This window comes from Labeo rohita, chromosome 10 (genome assembly GCF_022985175.1).
Source record: "Labeo rohita strain BAU-BD-2019 chromosome 10, IGBB_LRoh.1.0, whole genome shotgun sequence".
Lineage (NCBI taxonomy): Eukaryota > Metazoa > Chordata > Actinopteri > Cypriniformes > Cyprinidae > Labeo > Labeo rohita.
The window spans coordinates 14,706,761-14,722,941 of record NC_066878.1 but is presented as its reverse complement, the minus strand read 5'-3'; the positions used below and the strand labels follow the sequence as shown (position 1 = coordinate 14,722,941).

Sequence of the window (16,181 nt, the reverse complement as noted above, 5' to 3'; positions counted from 1 at the left end):
AAAAGGTTGAGACCCTCTTTTTTTGTTGAGATCTTTCTTGACATATCCATCTCCGCTATAAAACGGTGCCGTGCCATGATGATAATTACTGCCGTCATTCGCCGAAGGCACCTTTGGTTGCCCAGTGCACTACTAGAAACGAGCTTTTACTGACCTGTCAGAGCAATGTGCATATCTCTGTCATGCAGACAGCGTATCTCTATCATGGACTATTTTAGCGTTTTCCCACCCACCTGCTCAGATAATGTTTGCTCTTGTGTTTGTGTATGTCGTCCTTCCCTGGGGATGGCGAAGCTGTCAGCTGTTGATTTGATTTTCTGCATTTGCTGCTCTTTTTGTGTAGTTTTGCTTATTCTGGTCCACCCATTTCAGACGGCTGGGGCTCAATATTTCTGTCAAAAGCCCATCTGCCCACTGAGCTGGGTAATTTCCAGCCTATTGAATTCTTCCTCAATGTCACCTTTTGTATCAGCTTTATTAGCCGCATGCATGTTTCACGTCTACATAATAGAGCACCTAATATAATATTGTTCAAGAATTCAGCACTCTGGGACTCCAATTTAAAAGTGACAGAAATGTTCACGTAGTTATTTAAATGGGGTGCTTTCATTGAAATATGCCGCAATTTTGACCAAAAGCCAGAGTACGGTACCGTCCCGATGACTAGTGAGCTGCCTCACTGCCTAAAAATCTCAAGGCGGCATCCTAATGGTCGTGAAATCTTGACTCGGTGTTGATTTAGGGTGCTCTACTTAAGTAGTAGCTCAAATGCTTAGCACACCAATTGAAGGACTGGACTTGCAATCAATTTCAGTGCACTCTTTTTAGATTTCTGAGGTTCCCAGAAGTGACAGTCGTGATGGGTGAACTTCTATAGTGGTGAACAGAAACGACAACAAATATAATATTTGAGTTCCCATTTGCTCCAAACCAAAAGAAAAAAATCCACAAAATCATTTCTGTGACTTTACAAAAGGGGGGGAAAAATGTTAAGAGGTTGATTACGCAGTGCCCTATGAAATCCTTTATTATTATTATTATTATTATTATTATATTATTATTATTATTTTGTTTGTTTTGTTTTGTTTTGTTTTTTTATTCAAATTCAGTTTTTCCAGTTTTAATTTTTCTGGATTCCATTTTTTTCCATTTTTATTTTTTAGACTCTATTTTAAGGGCTAAACATATTAACCATCAAAAAGCATGTCTAATGTATAAATCAGTAATGAAACTTACACAATTTAACAGCATTTATTAAAATTTTAGGGCCCTATGAAATAAAATAATTTTGTTTTGTTTTTTTTTGTGTTTTCCAATAATTTTCTGGATTCCATTTTAATTTATTTTCATTAAATTTCAGTAATCAAATGCATCTGTAATTAATTTGTATACATATATATATATATATATATATATATATATATATATATATATATATAGTTTTTTTTTTTTTTCGTTCTAGAAATACTGTTATTTACTTTTACTTTTTGGTAAATACATTTTCTGCTAAATATTCCTTAAATAATAAAAGTTTTAATAATAATTTTATTAGTAGTAGCATCATTACAGTAAGTAATTTATTTCTGTCACAGTTTCTTCAAGTTAAACTAAACTTTTATTTTGACGGGTTGCTACAAGGACCTGTGTGGAAGCCCATTTTCGCCACTGAATAGGAAATAAACAAAAAAAGGTAATTATGACTTTTTATCTTACAATTCTGCCTTTTTTATCAGAATTGCAAGTTTACAGCTTGCAATTCAGATTATTTTTTTTCGCAAACCCGCAATTTTGAGTAATGAAGTCCGAATTCCGTGATATAAGCTTGCAACTGTTGGTTATAAACTCAGAATTGCAAGACGTAAACTGTAAATTCTAAGAAATTCTAACAATTTCAGAGAAATAAACTCACAATACTGAGAAATAAAGTCAGAATTGTGAGATATAAATTCACAGTTCTGACTTTTTAATGCAATTGCAAGTTAAGTCAGAATTGTGAGATATAAACTCACAATTCTGAGAACATGTCTTTTTCCCCTGCAAAATTGGACTTTATAATTCACAATTGTGAGAAAAGAAGTCAGAATTGCAAGAAATAAACTCACGTTTGTGAGAAAAACTCTCAGAATTGTTTTTAGCTTGCCATTTTGACTTTATTTCTCGCAATTGTTTCTATCATGCAATTCTAAGAAAAAAGTCTAAATTGTGAGTTTACGGGCCCTATTTTAACGATCTAAGCGCACAGCGCAGGTGCACTTGGGGTGCACTGTAAAAAATAAAAAACACAATTTGTTTTGCTTAAAATAACTTGTTACCCTGCTGCCTTAAAATTTTAAGTTCAGTCAACTAAAATAAGTTTAGTCAACTTGAAATGTTAAGTTGTACTACGTAACAACTTAGATATTTGATTTGAATCAACTTAAAATTTTAAGGCAGCTGGGTTACTTACCCATCTGTTAAGTTTAGCAAACACAAATATCTAAGTTGTCACTTAGTATAATTAACATTTCAAGTTGAATAAACTTTTTTTTGAGTTGACTGAACTTAAAATTTTAAGGCAGCCAGGTTACAAATTATTTTAAGTTGACTCAACAAATTGTTTTTGACCCCTTTAAGTTTACTAACCTATTATACTGACCTACTGACCCAATTTATTCATCCAAAATTTGGCAAATTCCATGACATTCCGTGTTTTACAGTAAATTCATTTTCATGATTTGATTCAGCGATTCTGTCTGTGTTTTTCGCAGCACAGAAATCCTAATTACATTGGTCTGAAGAGATAAAGCTGTCAAACTTGCTGTCATTCCCTCAAATTGTGTTTGAAACACTCAACAGCTTTAACTAGTTTTCTATAATTGAATGCCAGGGTAATAAGACACAATGTATAGAGTTAGAAATGTGGATTGTGGAACTGTGGAAACAGTTCTCAACGTTTCAGAATAGTACTTCTGATCAGGGTTTTTTTTTTTTTTTTTAATGAAAAAGCGTAATGTCATTTAACCATGGATCATCTCATGAAAACAGATTTCAAAAATGTAAATTGTTTTGAAAATGATAACTTAATTTTGCCCTGAGCACCCGGTGTCAGTAGCCCCAAAATCTGGCAGTAGTTGACACCACATCTTGGCCTCAGAACGTATATTCTCTAATCAGCCACTTTTGTCTGTCTGAACTCCCTCAGGTTTTCGAGATGCTGTTACCGCATGGATTAGACAATTACTATAATCCCTGTGTTCTTGTTGCTTAGCAATATGAGGCAGAATGGAGTTTTCCCTTACTACTGAGTGTAGCTATGCTAAATTAAGAATTTAGTATCTCTAAAATATATCAGCATTTAATCAAAAGTAACTGCATAAAACCTAAAATTAAAAAGATACCCAAGCAAAATTAGGGCTGTTCAATTCCAGGTTTTTTGGATTCAAGCCTGACTCCCGACTCCCTTTGCTTTACATCACAACTGGGTCAGGAATAATAAAAGACTGCAGTCATTTTTAAACATTTATTTTCAAAACTTATTTAATTAAACCTTATGAATGCATATTAATATTATCACTTCTTGCATTAATACCCCAGTGTTGTTATTTGACATTTGCTATTCTTTTACATACTGTAAGCTCTTCTTTATTTCTCACTTTATTATGCAGCGCAATGCAAATCTCAGCAGATGTTAACCAGCAGGCATGATGAACTCCCAGAAGGCCGCAGGCAGTGCTTGTGGCTGAATGGAAGCTAAATGGATGAATTCACACATACCTGCATATGACTATGCTTAAGTGATTGCATCAGATGAAAGGCAGAAAGTTGAGGATAAGTACTATGGGTTTCCATTTTCCATGCAACTAAATTGTTTTTATGACTATAGTGTATATGTTTTCATCAGAAAGCTCAATGGACTGTCAAAAATTAGTATTCATTTTGTAAGACAGTATGAATTGATGTTAGGAGTTTATTCTATGTGATTCATAATCTGTTTACTTAAACATATTTACACAATGCTTTGCTCAAATTATGTTAATGATGTAATATGTAATGAAAACTGTCTCAATTGAGAAAACGAATGCATTGTTTTGCCTGTAGTTGAACAGCAGATGTGGGCCTATAGTACGTATTAATTAGCTGTCATGTTTTGAGACAAATTAGTGAAGAGAGATAGACACATGATGGTTTGATGATGGGGGAAGTGGAGCAGATGGAGACGCACTGATGAAGGACATCAAGATGGCAAACAGGAAATAGCTAAACGCAGTATCTCGTGGGTATATATGATACTTAAGGTTGTCATTATGCAACCTAGTGATTAAAGTCTGAGCTGGTAACTTGAAATGTCAAAATTGTGAGTTAATAATTCAATATGTTGTATTCTCAGTTCTTAGTGAGCGCATGTTGTCACTGTCAACAAGACAATGTGGTTGCAATGTATTGGCCGAGCATCCGTGAGTATTTTTCTGTCACTGTGGATAAAATGAGTAGGTTAAAATGCATTAATGATCTCGGGGAGAAAATAACCCATGAAGCTCCAGCAGCAGATAAGCTGAAGCATCATAAAATAATAAAAACAGCTGAATTGCCAAAGCTGGCAGGCACTTTGACAGCAAACATCTCGCAGCGACAACGTCCATGTGTTTGTGTGTTGATTCCATTTGTAACTGCAAAGGATTATCATCAGACCTTGAGCTGATTTCTGTGGGGTAGTGGTGCTTCTCACAGCTGTTTACTGTGTTTTTACCGAGCGCCAATCTTTTGGGGAAAGACTTTTACATTTAGTCCATTTTATGTCTTCACATATGATGAGGGCTACATTTGCAGTCAGTGTGAAATGTAACCTATTTTGCCTTAGTATGAAGATGAAGCTTTTGAGTAAAACAAGCTATTTAACAAAGAATTCCTCATTGGTGATGGCTTGGATTGTTAAAATTGGGCATTACATATCAGAATGGAGCCTGACTGAAGTTTGGTATTGGTTAAAATCAGCCAATAGAGTGCAAAAGTTAGGTTTTGGAAAGTAAAAATCCAATTATTTTCTCTATAAGGGAACTGGTTTTTAAAGATAACCAAAGACAGACCTACAAGGTGTTAGTCATTGGTAAATGCTGTTGCTAAAGCCATCAGCCTGCATTATTTCAACTCAAAAATCATTGGAAAATCTAAGTGGCTTTCACACCGGAGGAGCCTTTTCATAGTCCCTAGAACTATTGGCGGAAGTTCCCACCGCAGGAGTGTTCGCACCGCAGGAACTAAAAATGTTTTTCATTCTAGAAACTCTATTTGGTGGAGCTAAATTAGCTCCTACTTCAAAGTAGGGTCTCAAAAAGTTCTATAAGAACTACCAGTCGCTGATAAGCAAAAAAGACATTTTTAAAAAGCCATGTAAAAATATTTACTCTACGAACATGCAAAACGACGCTAACGGCATTTAGCTACTTGTTGTTTACAGCGTTGTGTTCTTTCTCAGCTTTGATGAAATGTAACACTGCAAGTTGTCACAGGAGATTTGTCAGATTTTCATGCTCTTTCAATATCGTAAACTGCGTGTTCACATTCTATCTCCGTTATCACAAAACCCAGGATACACAACAAAAACAGCTCCGATCACAGCTTCCTACATTCACCTATTGTTGATATTTGTGAATGGGGCTGACAAAAACGTTGATGGTGGCCGCTTTAGAGTTCCTGCTGCCGGTGCGAATGCAACCACAAAAACGACCTGGGGGGAAAATTGGTTCTTTAGGAACCACCATGCTGGCTAGTTCCTAGAACTGAGTACTTATAACTATGTAGTGCATTACTCATGATTCTCCACTTTAGTGATTGCTCACTCCAATAATGTAGGGCTTGACTGATATTAAGCATTGCGCTGATATTAAGCATTTTTATGGTTATCGTATCGGCCATTTTTAAAACCAGTTTGCCGATAAAATAATTTAAAACCTTTTGAAGAATGTTTTTGTCAGAGCCCTTTGTTATTCATTTGACATTCATTTAATTTTTACACCAATAATGTAGGGGTTGACCGATTATTGCAGCATGATTATAGTTATCGGTATTGGTCATTTCCAAACCGATTTTTGAAACTGATTTGCCACTACAATAATTTAAAACCTTTTAAAGAAAGTTTTTGTCCGAGCCATTGTTACTCTTAATTTTGACATTAATTTTAACACATATAAACACACCACACATATAAATCGGTTTAAAATATCGGTTATCGGTATACTTGATCTTTAATACACTGTGTGCCTAATTATTAGGCACATTGATATTCTGGTCATATTTTTTTTACCAATCACATTTTACCAATTCCAAACCACATCAGTCCTAATAACTACTATTCATTTTGTATTTAATCATTTGTAAGTGATATATAATTGTCCATGAAGGCTGGAACTTCAACCTACCTGAAGTCTTCAGAAGTGTCAGATTTTCAGAGACTTTGCTTGAGTAAAAAATCAATCCTAAAAAATTACCCTCACTTAAGAAGAATAACATGCTGAAGTGTTGTGAAATACATGAAGACTGTTTTTTATAGGTTTTATAGACAGATAAGCACCAGGACCAGCACCACATCCTCTTGTACCCTTTGATTCAAGAATTTATCTTCCAGAATCTGGCAGTACATTTTGGGAGTTCATGTTTAGTCTATCTCCTATCCTAAAAAGTCTGACTTGCAAAGATGGACTAAAATGAACTTCCAAAACTTACTGCCAGATTTTGGAAGATAAATTCTTGAAAGAGTGGTATAAGAGGATTTGATGCTGGTCCTTCAAGAGTCACTTATCTGTCTATAAAGCCTATAGAAAACAGTCTTCATGTATTTCACAACACTTCAGCATGTTATTCTTTTTAAGTGAGGATCATTTTTTAGCAGTTTTCACCCAAGCAAAGTCTCTGAGAACCTGACACATTGCATTTTTGAAGACTCCAGGTAAGTTGTAGTTCTGAAAAATGGTGGAACTGGAGACTAAATGGTTCCTGATGGTTTCCCCCCCTTAATTATTCACCGTAATTCTTAATTCTTTTGCAGTTAACGTGTCTTTTCTTCTCCACTGTTTTTTTCTCACTGTGGTGACCCAACAAGCATTTCTCTGTCCAATGGTCATGCCTTAACTTTGCAAATTCTAGTATTGCATCCTACTCTTGGGCATTTAATTTTTTTTTTTTTTTTTTTTTTTACTTTTCAGTCTTGGTTAAATCTCTTTTTTGGCTCATTTATATGTAAAAGAAAACATGCCTAATAATTATGGACACCTGAATATAAGGTGTTTTTCACTTCCAGCCCTCATGGACAATTATATATCATGTATAAATGATTAAATACAAAATGAATAGAAGTTATTAAGATTGATGTGGTTTTGAATTGGTAAAATGTGCTTGGAAAAAAAAATATGACCAGAATATCATTATGCACACGGTGTAATTGCTATTGGCATCGGCCCTTAAAAACACACATTGGTTGACCCCTACAATAATGTACTCCAAATGACATAATACAGCTCTGGAAATAATTAAGAGAACACTTCTTTTTTCTGGATTTACTAGAAATGGGTCTGAGTAAAATGTTGATGTTTTATTCTATAAAGGTCTAATAACATTTCTTCCAGAGTTCAATTTAAAATATTCCTAGAACTAAGTTCTTATAACTACAAGGTACATTATTTATGATTCTCCACCAATCAGAGTATAGTGATGAGCAAATTTTGCTAAAAACACTTTTTAATGTAGGGGTTGACCGATTATGGCGCCAGGTAACAAATTATTTTAAGTTGACTCAACAAATTGTTTTTACAGTGTACACAGAGCATTTCAAAACTTTTTCCAAGATAATAACTCAGACCTAATTTAATTCCGCAGCAGATCACGACTCTCCGAGACATTACTAGGATGTTTTTATTCAGTTTTAAACAAATATTTCTGACACATTCTTGAGCCTCTGTCTTGCCTCAATTTAAAGCATCACAAATGAACCAAGACCTTTTTGAGTCATAGGAGCTGCTATTTTTGAACGTCTGAAATCATCTCAGTCGGTCTTGGCGGTACTCTGCAAGTGGCACGGTCTGAAACCATTACATAAGAGAGAGGAACAGAGCAAAGACAAAAAAGTAAGGCCACACGATAGATTGCACACTATAAAATACACCAACAATTGACCCTCTCCGCAAATGGATCTTTTGTTTCGCTCTCCCCGGAGCATTTTTCTTTGAATATAATCCAAGTCTTTTGGCAAGAAAGAAATGATTACACATAATAACAGCCTAAGACGAACATCATTGGCACTGACGGCTCTCCATGGTGATACGTTTCACGTGGCTCTCCGCTTTTGTTCTAGTTCCCCACGTCGCTCGACTTTCCGGCACATGCTAAAGGTTCTTTAGAGATAAAACAGGAAAAAGAATCTCATATACTTACAAACATCATTATACACATTGTACACCAGGCAGTATGATCTGAATCCCGCCAGATTGGAGAATCCAAACGTGTTGCAGATATCCCCTTGTAGATTTTCGGAATTAAAAAGGGCACAAATTGAGATTTCATCCTTTTTTCTTTTTTTTTTGAACAAAAGAATCATTTACATGGAATTACTGGTAATGATCAAGGCAGTGAGCACTACTGTACTGATGTGCGCGGGGGAGATAGCGAAGAGTTTTGTTTTTATAATGAATGCTCTATATCTCTAGGTGAATATACAGAGAGAGTTCATCAATGGGTCACATGATTGCATTTTATAGCCTGTTCTCATAATATTGGAGAACACGGTGGGCTACTTTCCTTCTGGCATTAGAAGACATTTGTAGAAGTTCTCCGTGTCCACTGGTGGTTCCTCACTTTCTCTTCAATGGGGCAGTGGTGTTTCGAGTCTTTTAGAAGCTCCTGCAAAGGATTTGTTGTTTTTTTTTTTTTTGTTTCGACTGGTTTTTAAAGATGGCGTGTGATACACACATACACACACACTAAGAGAGAGAGAAAGATCAATGTCACTTTAGAGAAGTTCTTTGATTGAGGTCAGAAGAATCCATCAGATGCTTCCTGGTGTTGTAGAGTCAGGCTGTGTTTACAGAACCTGATTGACCAGTGCAAAGGCCAGTGTCAGTGTGGCGGCAGAAACACTGATTGAAGTCACAGATGAATGTCTGGCTCTGTTGTTGTCAGCCTGGTGAGAGCCCACCGAGTCAATGGATCCTTCCATATTGGGGTTCAGCACATTCTGAGGAAACATTACAAGCTTTTTTTAGTTCAGGTATTCAGATTACAGGTCATTTCCCTCATTCCCAGTCACTCACTACTCACTTGTAAAACTCAGGCTCTTAAACTTAATTTCAACATAATTTAATAACTTGTTCATTCAGTGACAATGACTGTTGTTGACTTACAGGGATAGTTCACCCAAACATTAAAATTCTGTCATTAATTACTCACCCTCATGTTGTTCCAAACCCGTAAGACCTTCATACATCTTCGGAATACAAATTAAGATATTTTTGATGAGATCTGAGAGCTTTCTAACCTTGCATAGACAGCAACGCAACTACCATGTTCAAAGCCCAGAAAGGTAGTAAGGACATAGTTAAAATAGTGACTTCAGTGGTTGAATGTGGATGTTATGAAGTTACTGTATGAGAATACGTTTTGTGCATAAAGAAAACAAAAATAACTTTATTCAACAATTTCTTGCTACCGATGCCGGCGTTCTGACGTCGAACCTAGATGTGCTGCGCCTTGTTTACAAGCAGAACAAGAGTACCACGACACATGCATGTGGTGCTGTTGACGCAGGAGCTGGCATTCTGACGTAGAACGTTAGAACGTAGAATGTTCTTTGTGCACAAAAAGTATTCTTGTAGCTTCATAAAATTATGGTTGAACCACTAATGTCACATGGATTATTTTAACAATGTCCATACTACCTTTCTGGGCCTTGAGCATGTCAGTTGCGTTGCCGTCTATGCCGGGTCAGAAAGCTCTCGGATTTCATCAAAAATATCTTAATTTGTGTTCCGAAGATAAACGAAGATCTTATGGGTTTGGAACGACATGAGGGTGAGTAATTAATTACAGAATTTTCATTTTTGGGTGAACTGAAAAAAAAAAGTTCTAAGAACATTTTGCTAACGTCCCATTAAGTTATTAAAAGTTTATTTCTGAATGTTCTTTGAATACTTTTTTTAACATGTTTTAAACTCTTTTTGTTTTAGGTTTTGCAAACTTTTGAAATTGAAATTTTCGAAAAAATTTTGGGAACATTCCTTTTGAGTTTTATCTGAAAGTTCTAAAACAAGCAGTATTATTTAAAAAAAAAAAAACACTGAAATGTATACAATGTATAAATGACTACATAACTGGAAGAACATTTCATTTTCTGGTTGTCATACTCTCATTAAAGAAGAAATTCACTTCCAGAACAAAAATTTACAGATAATTTACTCACCCCCTTGTCATTCAAGATGTTCATGCCTTTCTTGAGGAAAAAAAAAATCAGGAATTATCTCCATATAATGGACTTCAATGGTGCCTCCAAGTTTGAACTTCCAAAATGCAGTTTAATTGAAAATAGCTCTAAATAATCCCAGCCAAGGAAGAAGGTTCTTATCTAGCAAAACGATCGGTCATTTTCAAAACAAATTAACAATTTATATACTTTTTAACCTCAAATGCTCATCTTGTCTAAGTCTGCATGAACTGTTTTTTTCTGGTTCAATACGGTCAAGACAGTTAGGGTATGTTGAAAAACTCCCATCTTGTTTTCTTCCCCAACTTCAAAATTGTCCTACATCTCTGCAAAAGTACTGACCAAGTGTTTACAAAGTGAACATGCAAAGATGAAACGTCCATTACCAAAAAAAAAAAAAAAAAAGGTAAATCAGCGATGTGGGGCGATTTTGACTTTGAAGACGAAAACAAGACGGGAGTTTTTTGACATACCCAAACTGTATTGATACGGATTGACCAGACTATGCATGCGCATCATAGAGACGAGACAAGACAAGCATTTGAGGTTAAAAAGTATATTAATTGTCAATTCGAAAATGACAGATCGTTTTGCTAGATAAAACCCTTCTTCCTTGGTTGGGATCATTTAGAGCCATTTAAAGCTGCATTTAAACTGCATTTTGGAATTTCAAACTTTGGGGCACCATTGAAGTCCACTATATGAAGAACATTCCTGAAATGTTTTTCTCAAGAAACATCATTTCTTATCGACTGAAGAAAGAAAGATATGAACATCTTGGATGACGAGGGAGAGTAAATTATCTATAAATTTTTATTCTGGAAGTGAACTTCTCCTTTAAGTTATTTTTTTTTTCGATCTGCTCAACAGGAACGATAATGAATCCATGCTAACGTAAACATACAAATCTAAACCGCTAACTCTTCTTACGTTATGTACAGTGCAGGTCAAAAACACATAAACAAAATCTACATTTCTCCGTGTTAAACTGGTTCAATTGAAATTAATTTAATCTTACACTGTGGTACATGAACAGTGTTGATCCTGGATGTTGTCATCTGCGATCGTGACGACTGTAACATGAGGCTTCTTCCATTTGTATTGCTATCTGTAAACCCTCACTTCCAAATTAATCTTGTTACACCATATTGCCATATTTAAATCCCACCTGAATGCTCCTTGACGAGAGGTAGTCCTTCTATGTCCAAAATTCCAAAATGTATCAAAAACAGCTTGGGACAGCTGTGATTAGGCACGTTTCCATTGCAGATTGGCAGTATTTTATAAATACTGATAAGAAAGTATTGCGAATGGATTGGATTTTGGTGGGATTTTGGCTATATTTAATTCACAGAAGCAGCACGGGGAGCCAGTAGACTAGACTAGAGTGGCCGTGATCAGCTTCGGTGGCAGCGTCAGAGCCGTTATGCACCGCAGACGTGTGCAGTGTAAAAAGCATTAATTGCAGGGAAAGCCCCTTATACTTGAGAGAGGCCACGTATGAAGTGTTTCTTGGAGGTTATAATACACTGAAGAATGACTATATGACTTTTTACATGCGCCTTGTGACCTATAGATGTGAAAAACACATTTCCATTGCAGTTTTGCGAGCTAAAAACTTTTTTTGTGAAATTGACGCATTTCCATTAGGCACGAATAGGTCAATTATGTTATATATGCTATATTGTCTTACCTCATCAGCACATTCAAAACTGTTAGAACACTTCTGTTCACTGTCCTGTGAAAATAGAAATAATTAATATTCTTAGGATCACATGACCATATCCTCCATACTGTAGTCTTCAGTTCTGATTGTGTCTGACTGCCCTCCATCCATTATTCTATCGTAATCTACGCCTGTACATAATTTCAGTCTTGGGTTTTAAAACATGAACAGCACAAGACATACACTAAGCTGTAGTGGAACAGTGTAATATGGATGTTAAAGCTGAAGTGTATCATTTGTTGGATATTACTTAGCTTAATACTTAGCTTATACATAGCTTAATATGAAGAGACTTTAAGTAGGTCATTTGTAGGTTGGTTCCCATGAAAAGCGTAAACACTGTGGTGCTTTTAAAACACAACTGTGTTTGTGTGAGAATCTCAATAAGCCAGACAAAACAACATCGTCTCAACCAATGGCATTCATTGTGGGACTGTCTGTTTGGGTGACCAGTGACAGATGGGGGTGTACACATTACAAACCCAACCTATAAATACACAGTAAATGACAGAAATCAGTCAGAAATTATGTGGCTAGTCGCTTCATAAGTGTGCAAAACGTTTGAGCAGGTGGGTTTTTCTCATGCTATGAAGCAGAATAAATGCATTAGATACATTTGAAAGATATGAGTCGTGCAAACACTTAACATGTTATAGAAGTTCTCAGCTGAGTATGGTTTGTTAGCTACAAAACCAAGAAAAAAACAACTGCAGACTCTTTGATGTAAAACCATAAGAAGCTTTATGAAAAATTGCACAATGGTTTGCTTGATTGAGTCTTTGAATTGCTTTTCCCACAAGGACATGCAAAGTTTTAGAGCAGAAAGAAAAAAAGCATGGAATCACTGAATATATATATATATTTTTTATGATAAAACACTGACTTTAGAGTACTAACAAGCTACTTGAAATTAAAGTAAACAAACAGAAACCCTAGCAGAACTTCACAGGAATGACATTAATAAGCATTATTAATAACTGATAGTTTCAGTGCCCTATTTAACAGCACTGTCAAATCCCAGGCTGCTCAGAAAATGGATTCATCTCAGAAAACATGAATTTCCTTTTGTACCCATCTGTACACATTCCGTGGTGAATTCACTAAACATTTGCGGCCATTTTACGCCCACAATATTTCAGCGCAAAACCCTGCATATATTCACCCACCACCTGTAATCCAGTTTAACCAAGCGCTCTCTACTCTTGTGTAGCAATATAAGCAAACAAAATGCCATTAAACTCATGTGCTCTTGGTGTTATCTATACATTGTTGCATATTTAATAGAAACTTAGAACAGTTCCGGTAATCTGTCTGCTGATTTATCCAACTGTTTGGATAGAAAGCAGTTCTTTTGTTTTAGCATCTGTCCAATTTCATGACATTTCTTTCCACAATGTAGATAATCATGTTTTTCAAATGTTTTTCTTCATATGGACAATTGGTTCTGTTCACACATGACCTTTAAACACAGAAATGCTGTTAAATTTATGGAAAAGCTGTATTTGTGAAAGCACCTATTGTCATTCTATTCAGCAAAAACATGCCTTCTTTTTATGCAACTATACCAATTTTCTTCTTCAAAATAAAATGGTGCATTGGGTGGAAGAGCATTTGAACGGAGATTCAGCCAGCACAATTATCAAGTAAAGCAATCTTGAAACAAACTAAATCTGATGTGTTATGCCTGACAATATCTACCACAAAATGTCAAAATTTGACTTTTCTTGTGGCTGAAATGTCAAAAAATGTACAAAAATGGTACCTTTAAGGGTATAACAGCTTGTCACTGGGGCTTGTACCTTTAAAGAAAGCTTTGTACCTTCTTTACTGCTAAAGGGTTATTAATTAATTTGGCTTGAAAAAATTATGCTATTTAAACTGCTGCTTCTTTTTCTGAGCCAAAATTTAATCAGTATCTCCTTCTAGAGCTTTAAAGCTACAACCACCAAACTTGGGTCAGACCTTAAGACTATTCTGAAGTTAGTTGCTATATTTTTTCTAACTGATCTGATTTACGGTTTTCTAAAACCAGACTATCAAAACCACCCAAAATCCCATAGAGTTTTATTGAGGGGGTGAAAACTTTTGTGAGACTTTTTAAGCTGTCTATTGCTATAGTAAAGCTTAACCCCTCCCTACTGGGGAAAAAAAAAAAAAACACACTTCCAGGCTGGTTTTAAAGTGGTTTTGGCCACTTTTTGTCTGGTCTTAGCTAGTCAAGCTGGGAGACCTGTTTTAAGACCTAGCCAACTTAAACCAGTTACTTTCAGCTTAAACCAGCTAAGACTAAACAACCAATTTAGGCTGGTTTTAGCTGGTTTTTAGGTGTGTGTTTTTTTTTCTAAATCAGTTGGGTTTAGCTGCTTTTTTGGTTTAGATGGTTTTAGCTGTTTTTAGTGTTTTTTTAGCATAAACCAGCATCAAAACATACCTAACCAGCATCTCAGCATCAAAACATACCTACCAGCATATGCTGTTTTTTTCACCAGGGTATCTATCTATCTTTCTATCTATCTATCTATCTATCTATCTATCTGATAGACTTTGTTGTTTTCAAAACATTTAAACTTTCAACTTTAAAACTAGTTCAAGCTTTTAAAATGTTTCCAACTTTTATATGCACCCATTAGGGGTAAATAAGGTACAAAGGCTTCTTTGAGGGCACTGGCCCAATGACAAGCTGTACAAAAGTATAATTTTTGCACATTTTTCTGACAGTGTAGTTTTAATAACAAAGCAAATGTAGCATCTGGACCAATCAGACATACAGTTATTTGTTACATTTAACAAATAATCTTTAAAACCAACAACCCAGCTATATGCTGGAATTTTGGAGACAACACCCCAAAAGGGCTTAGTTGCCAGGGTGACTATCTGATATCATAGGTTTTATTGCTTCAAGGAATGCAAACAGAGCACACTACATTTCCCTATAGGAAAGACACAGTGCCTATAGAAATGGACTCTTTCCTATTCATTCACAGACAAACCTATCCTTGACCTTCCTATCACACATAGCCCCAGGTCATTGTGTATAGTTTTACTATTACTGCCTTGTAATTTTGTGTTTTCACTGTATTCTGTTGTATGCATTTGTTATAATAGATCTCTAGTGTAGTATAACTTACCTATGGCATGTTTGGTCTCTTTCAACTCGTATTTTGATGATCTAAATGATGTGTATATTATATGTTGATACTTTTGCAACATGTTAGTGTTTTAAGAAACCTTAGTAGTTTTTGCATCTATACCCAATCGAATTACATATGCAAAATACCAGGCTCACAAACAAAGAGTCGTAAACTTTCCCTCCAAAGGTGAAAGTTACCATTGGTTCGTGGACCTCCTGGAGGCGCAGCCTCCCACGGGGAGCCTGAGCCGGCACAGGGCGTGCCCGGCAGGCCCGACAGGCCCCAACATACAGAGCTGTGGCTCTCGACCACAAAGAGCCAGACATTTCCACTCAACCTTGGAATTCATCCTCATGACTCGCCTCAGTCAGTCAGTGGTTCTTTTAGAACCTAAGAAGATGAGCTAGATCTCTTCAGGACTTCCCTAAGCGTGCGCCAGGCCTTGCGGCCTTGTCTTTCCATTCCCCAAAGATCACAGGACTTCAGCTGGGTCCCTCTCAGCTCTTGGTTCTTCTTCACTTTTCACATGGGACGAAACTCCCAGTCACCATCGAGTCAGAACATCTTTGGAGTTCATCACTCTTCGAGCCCAGAAGAAGGTGATCACGATTCCAAAACCACCACTGCTCCAACAATCAAGACTTTCACCCGAGACTGCATTCAGACACTTGTTCAACGACCAAGCCAATGCAAGTATCGTACATTTAACTAAACAAAACAGAGGTTTAGTATAAGCTGTAGACAGCACTGATGGTTTCACTCAGGTGGTTAACTGACTCTTTTCATAGCTTCATTTCCTTGTCTTTCTCTAACTGCTTCTCACTGACCTTCCCTCATGTATGAGTGATTTCATGTTTGTTTGTTTAGATTAGTTATGTGT

The 16,181-nt window shown here is 36.0% G+C and overlaps 1 protein-coding gene across 1 annotated transcript in view; it reads right to left on the bottom strand.

Annotated features, from left to right (window-relative positions):
• Positions 1–8,157: 8,157 nt before the first annotated feature.
• gfra2b (GDNF family receptor alpha 2b) overlaps positions 8,158–16,181 on the bottom strand; it is a 71,882-nt gene continuing 63,858 nt past the window's right edge. The window contains exons 8-9 of the mRNA XM_051121082.1: positions 12,138–12,182; positions 8,158–9,202 (exon numbers count right to left, since the gene is read on the bottom strand). Coding sequence (XP_050977039.1) covers positions 9,050–9,202; positions 12,138–12,182 — 198 coding nt within the window. The 3' untranslated portion in view covers positions 8,158–9,049. The remainder of the gene's footprint in view (positions 9,203–12,137; positions 12,183–16,181) is intronic.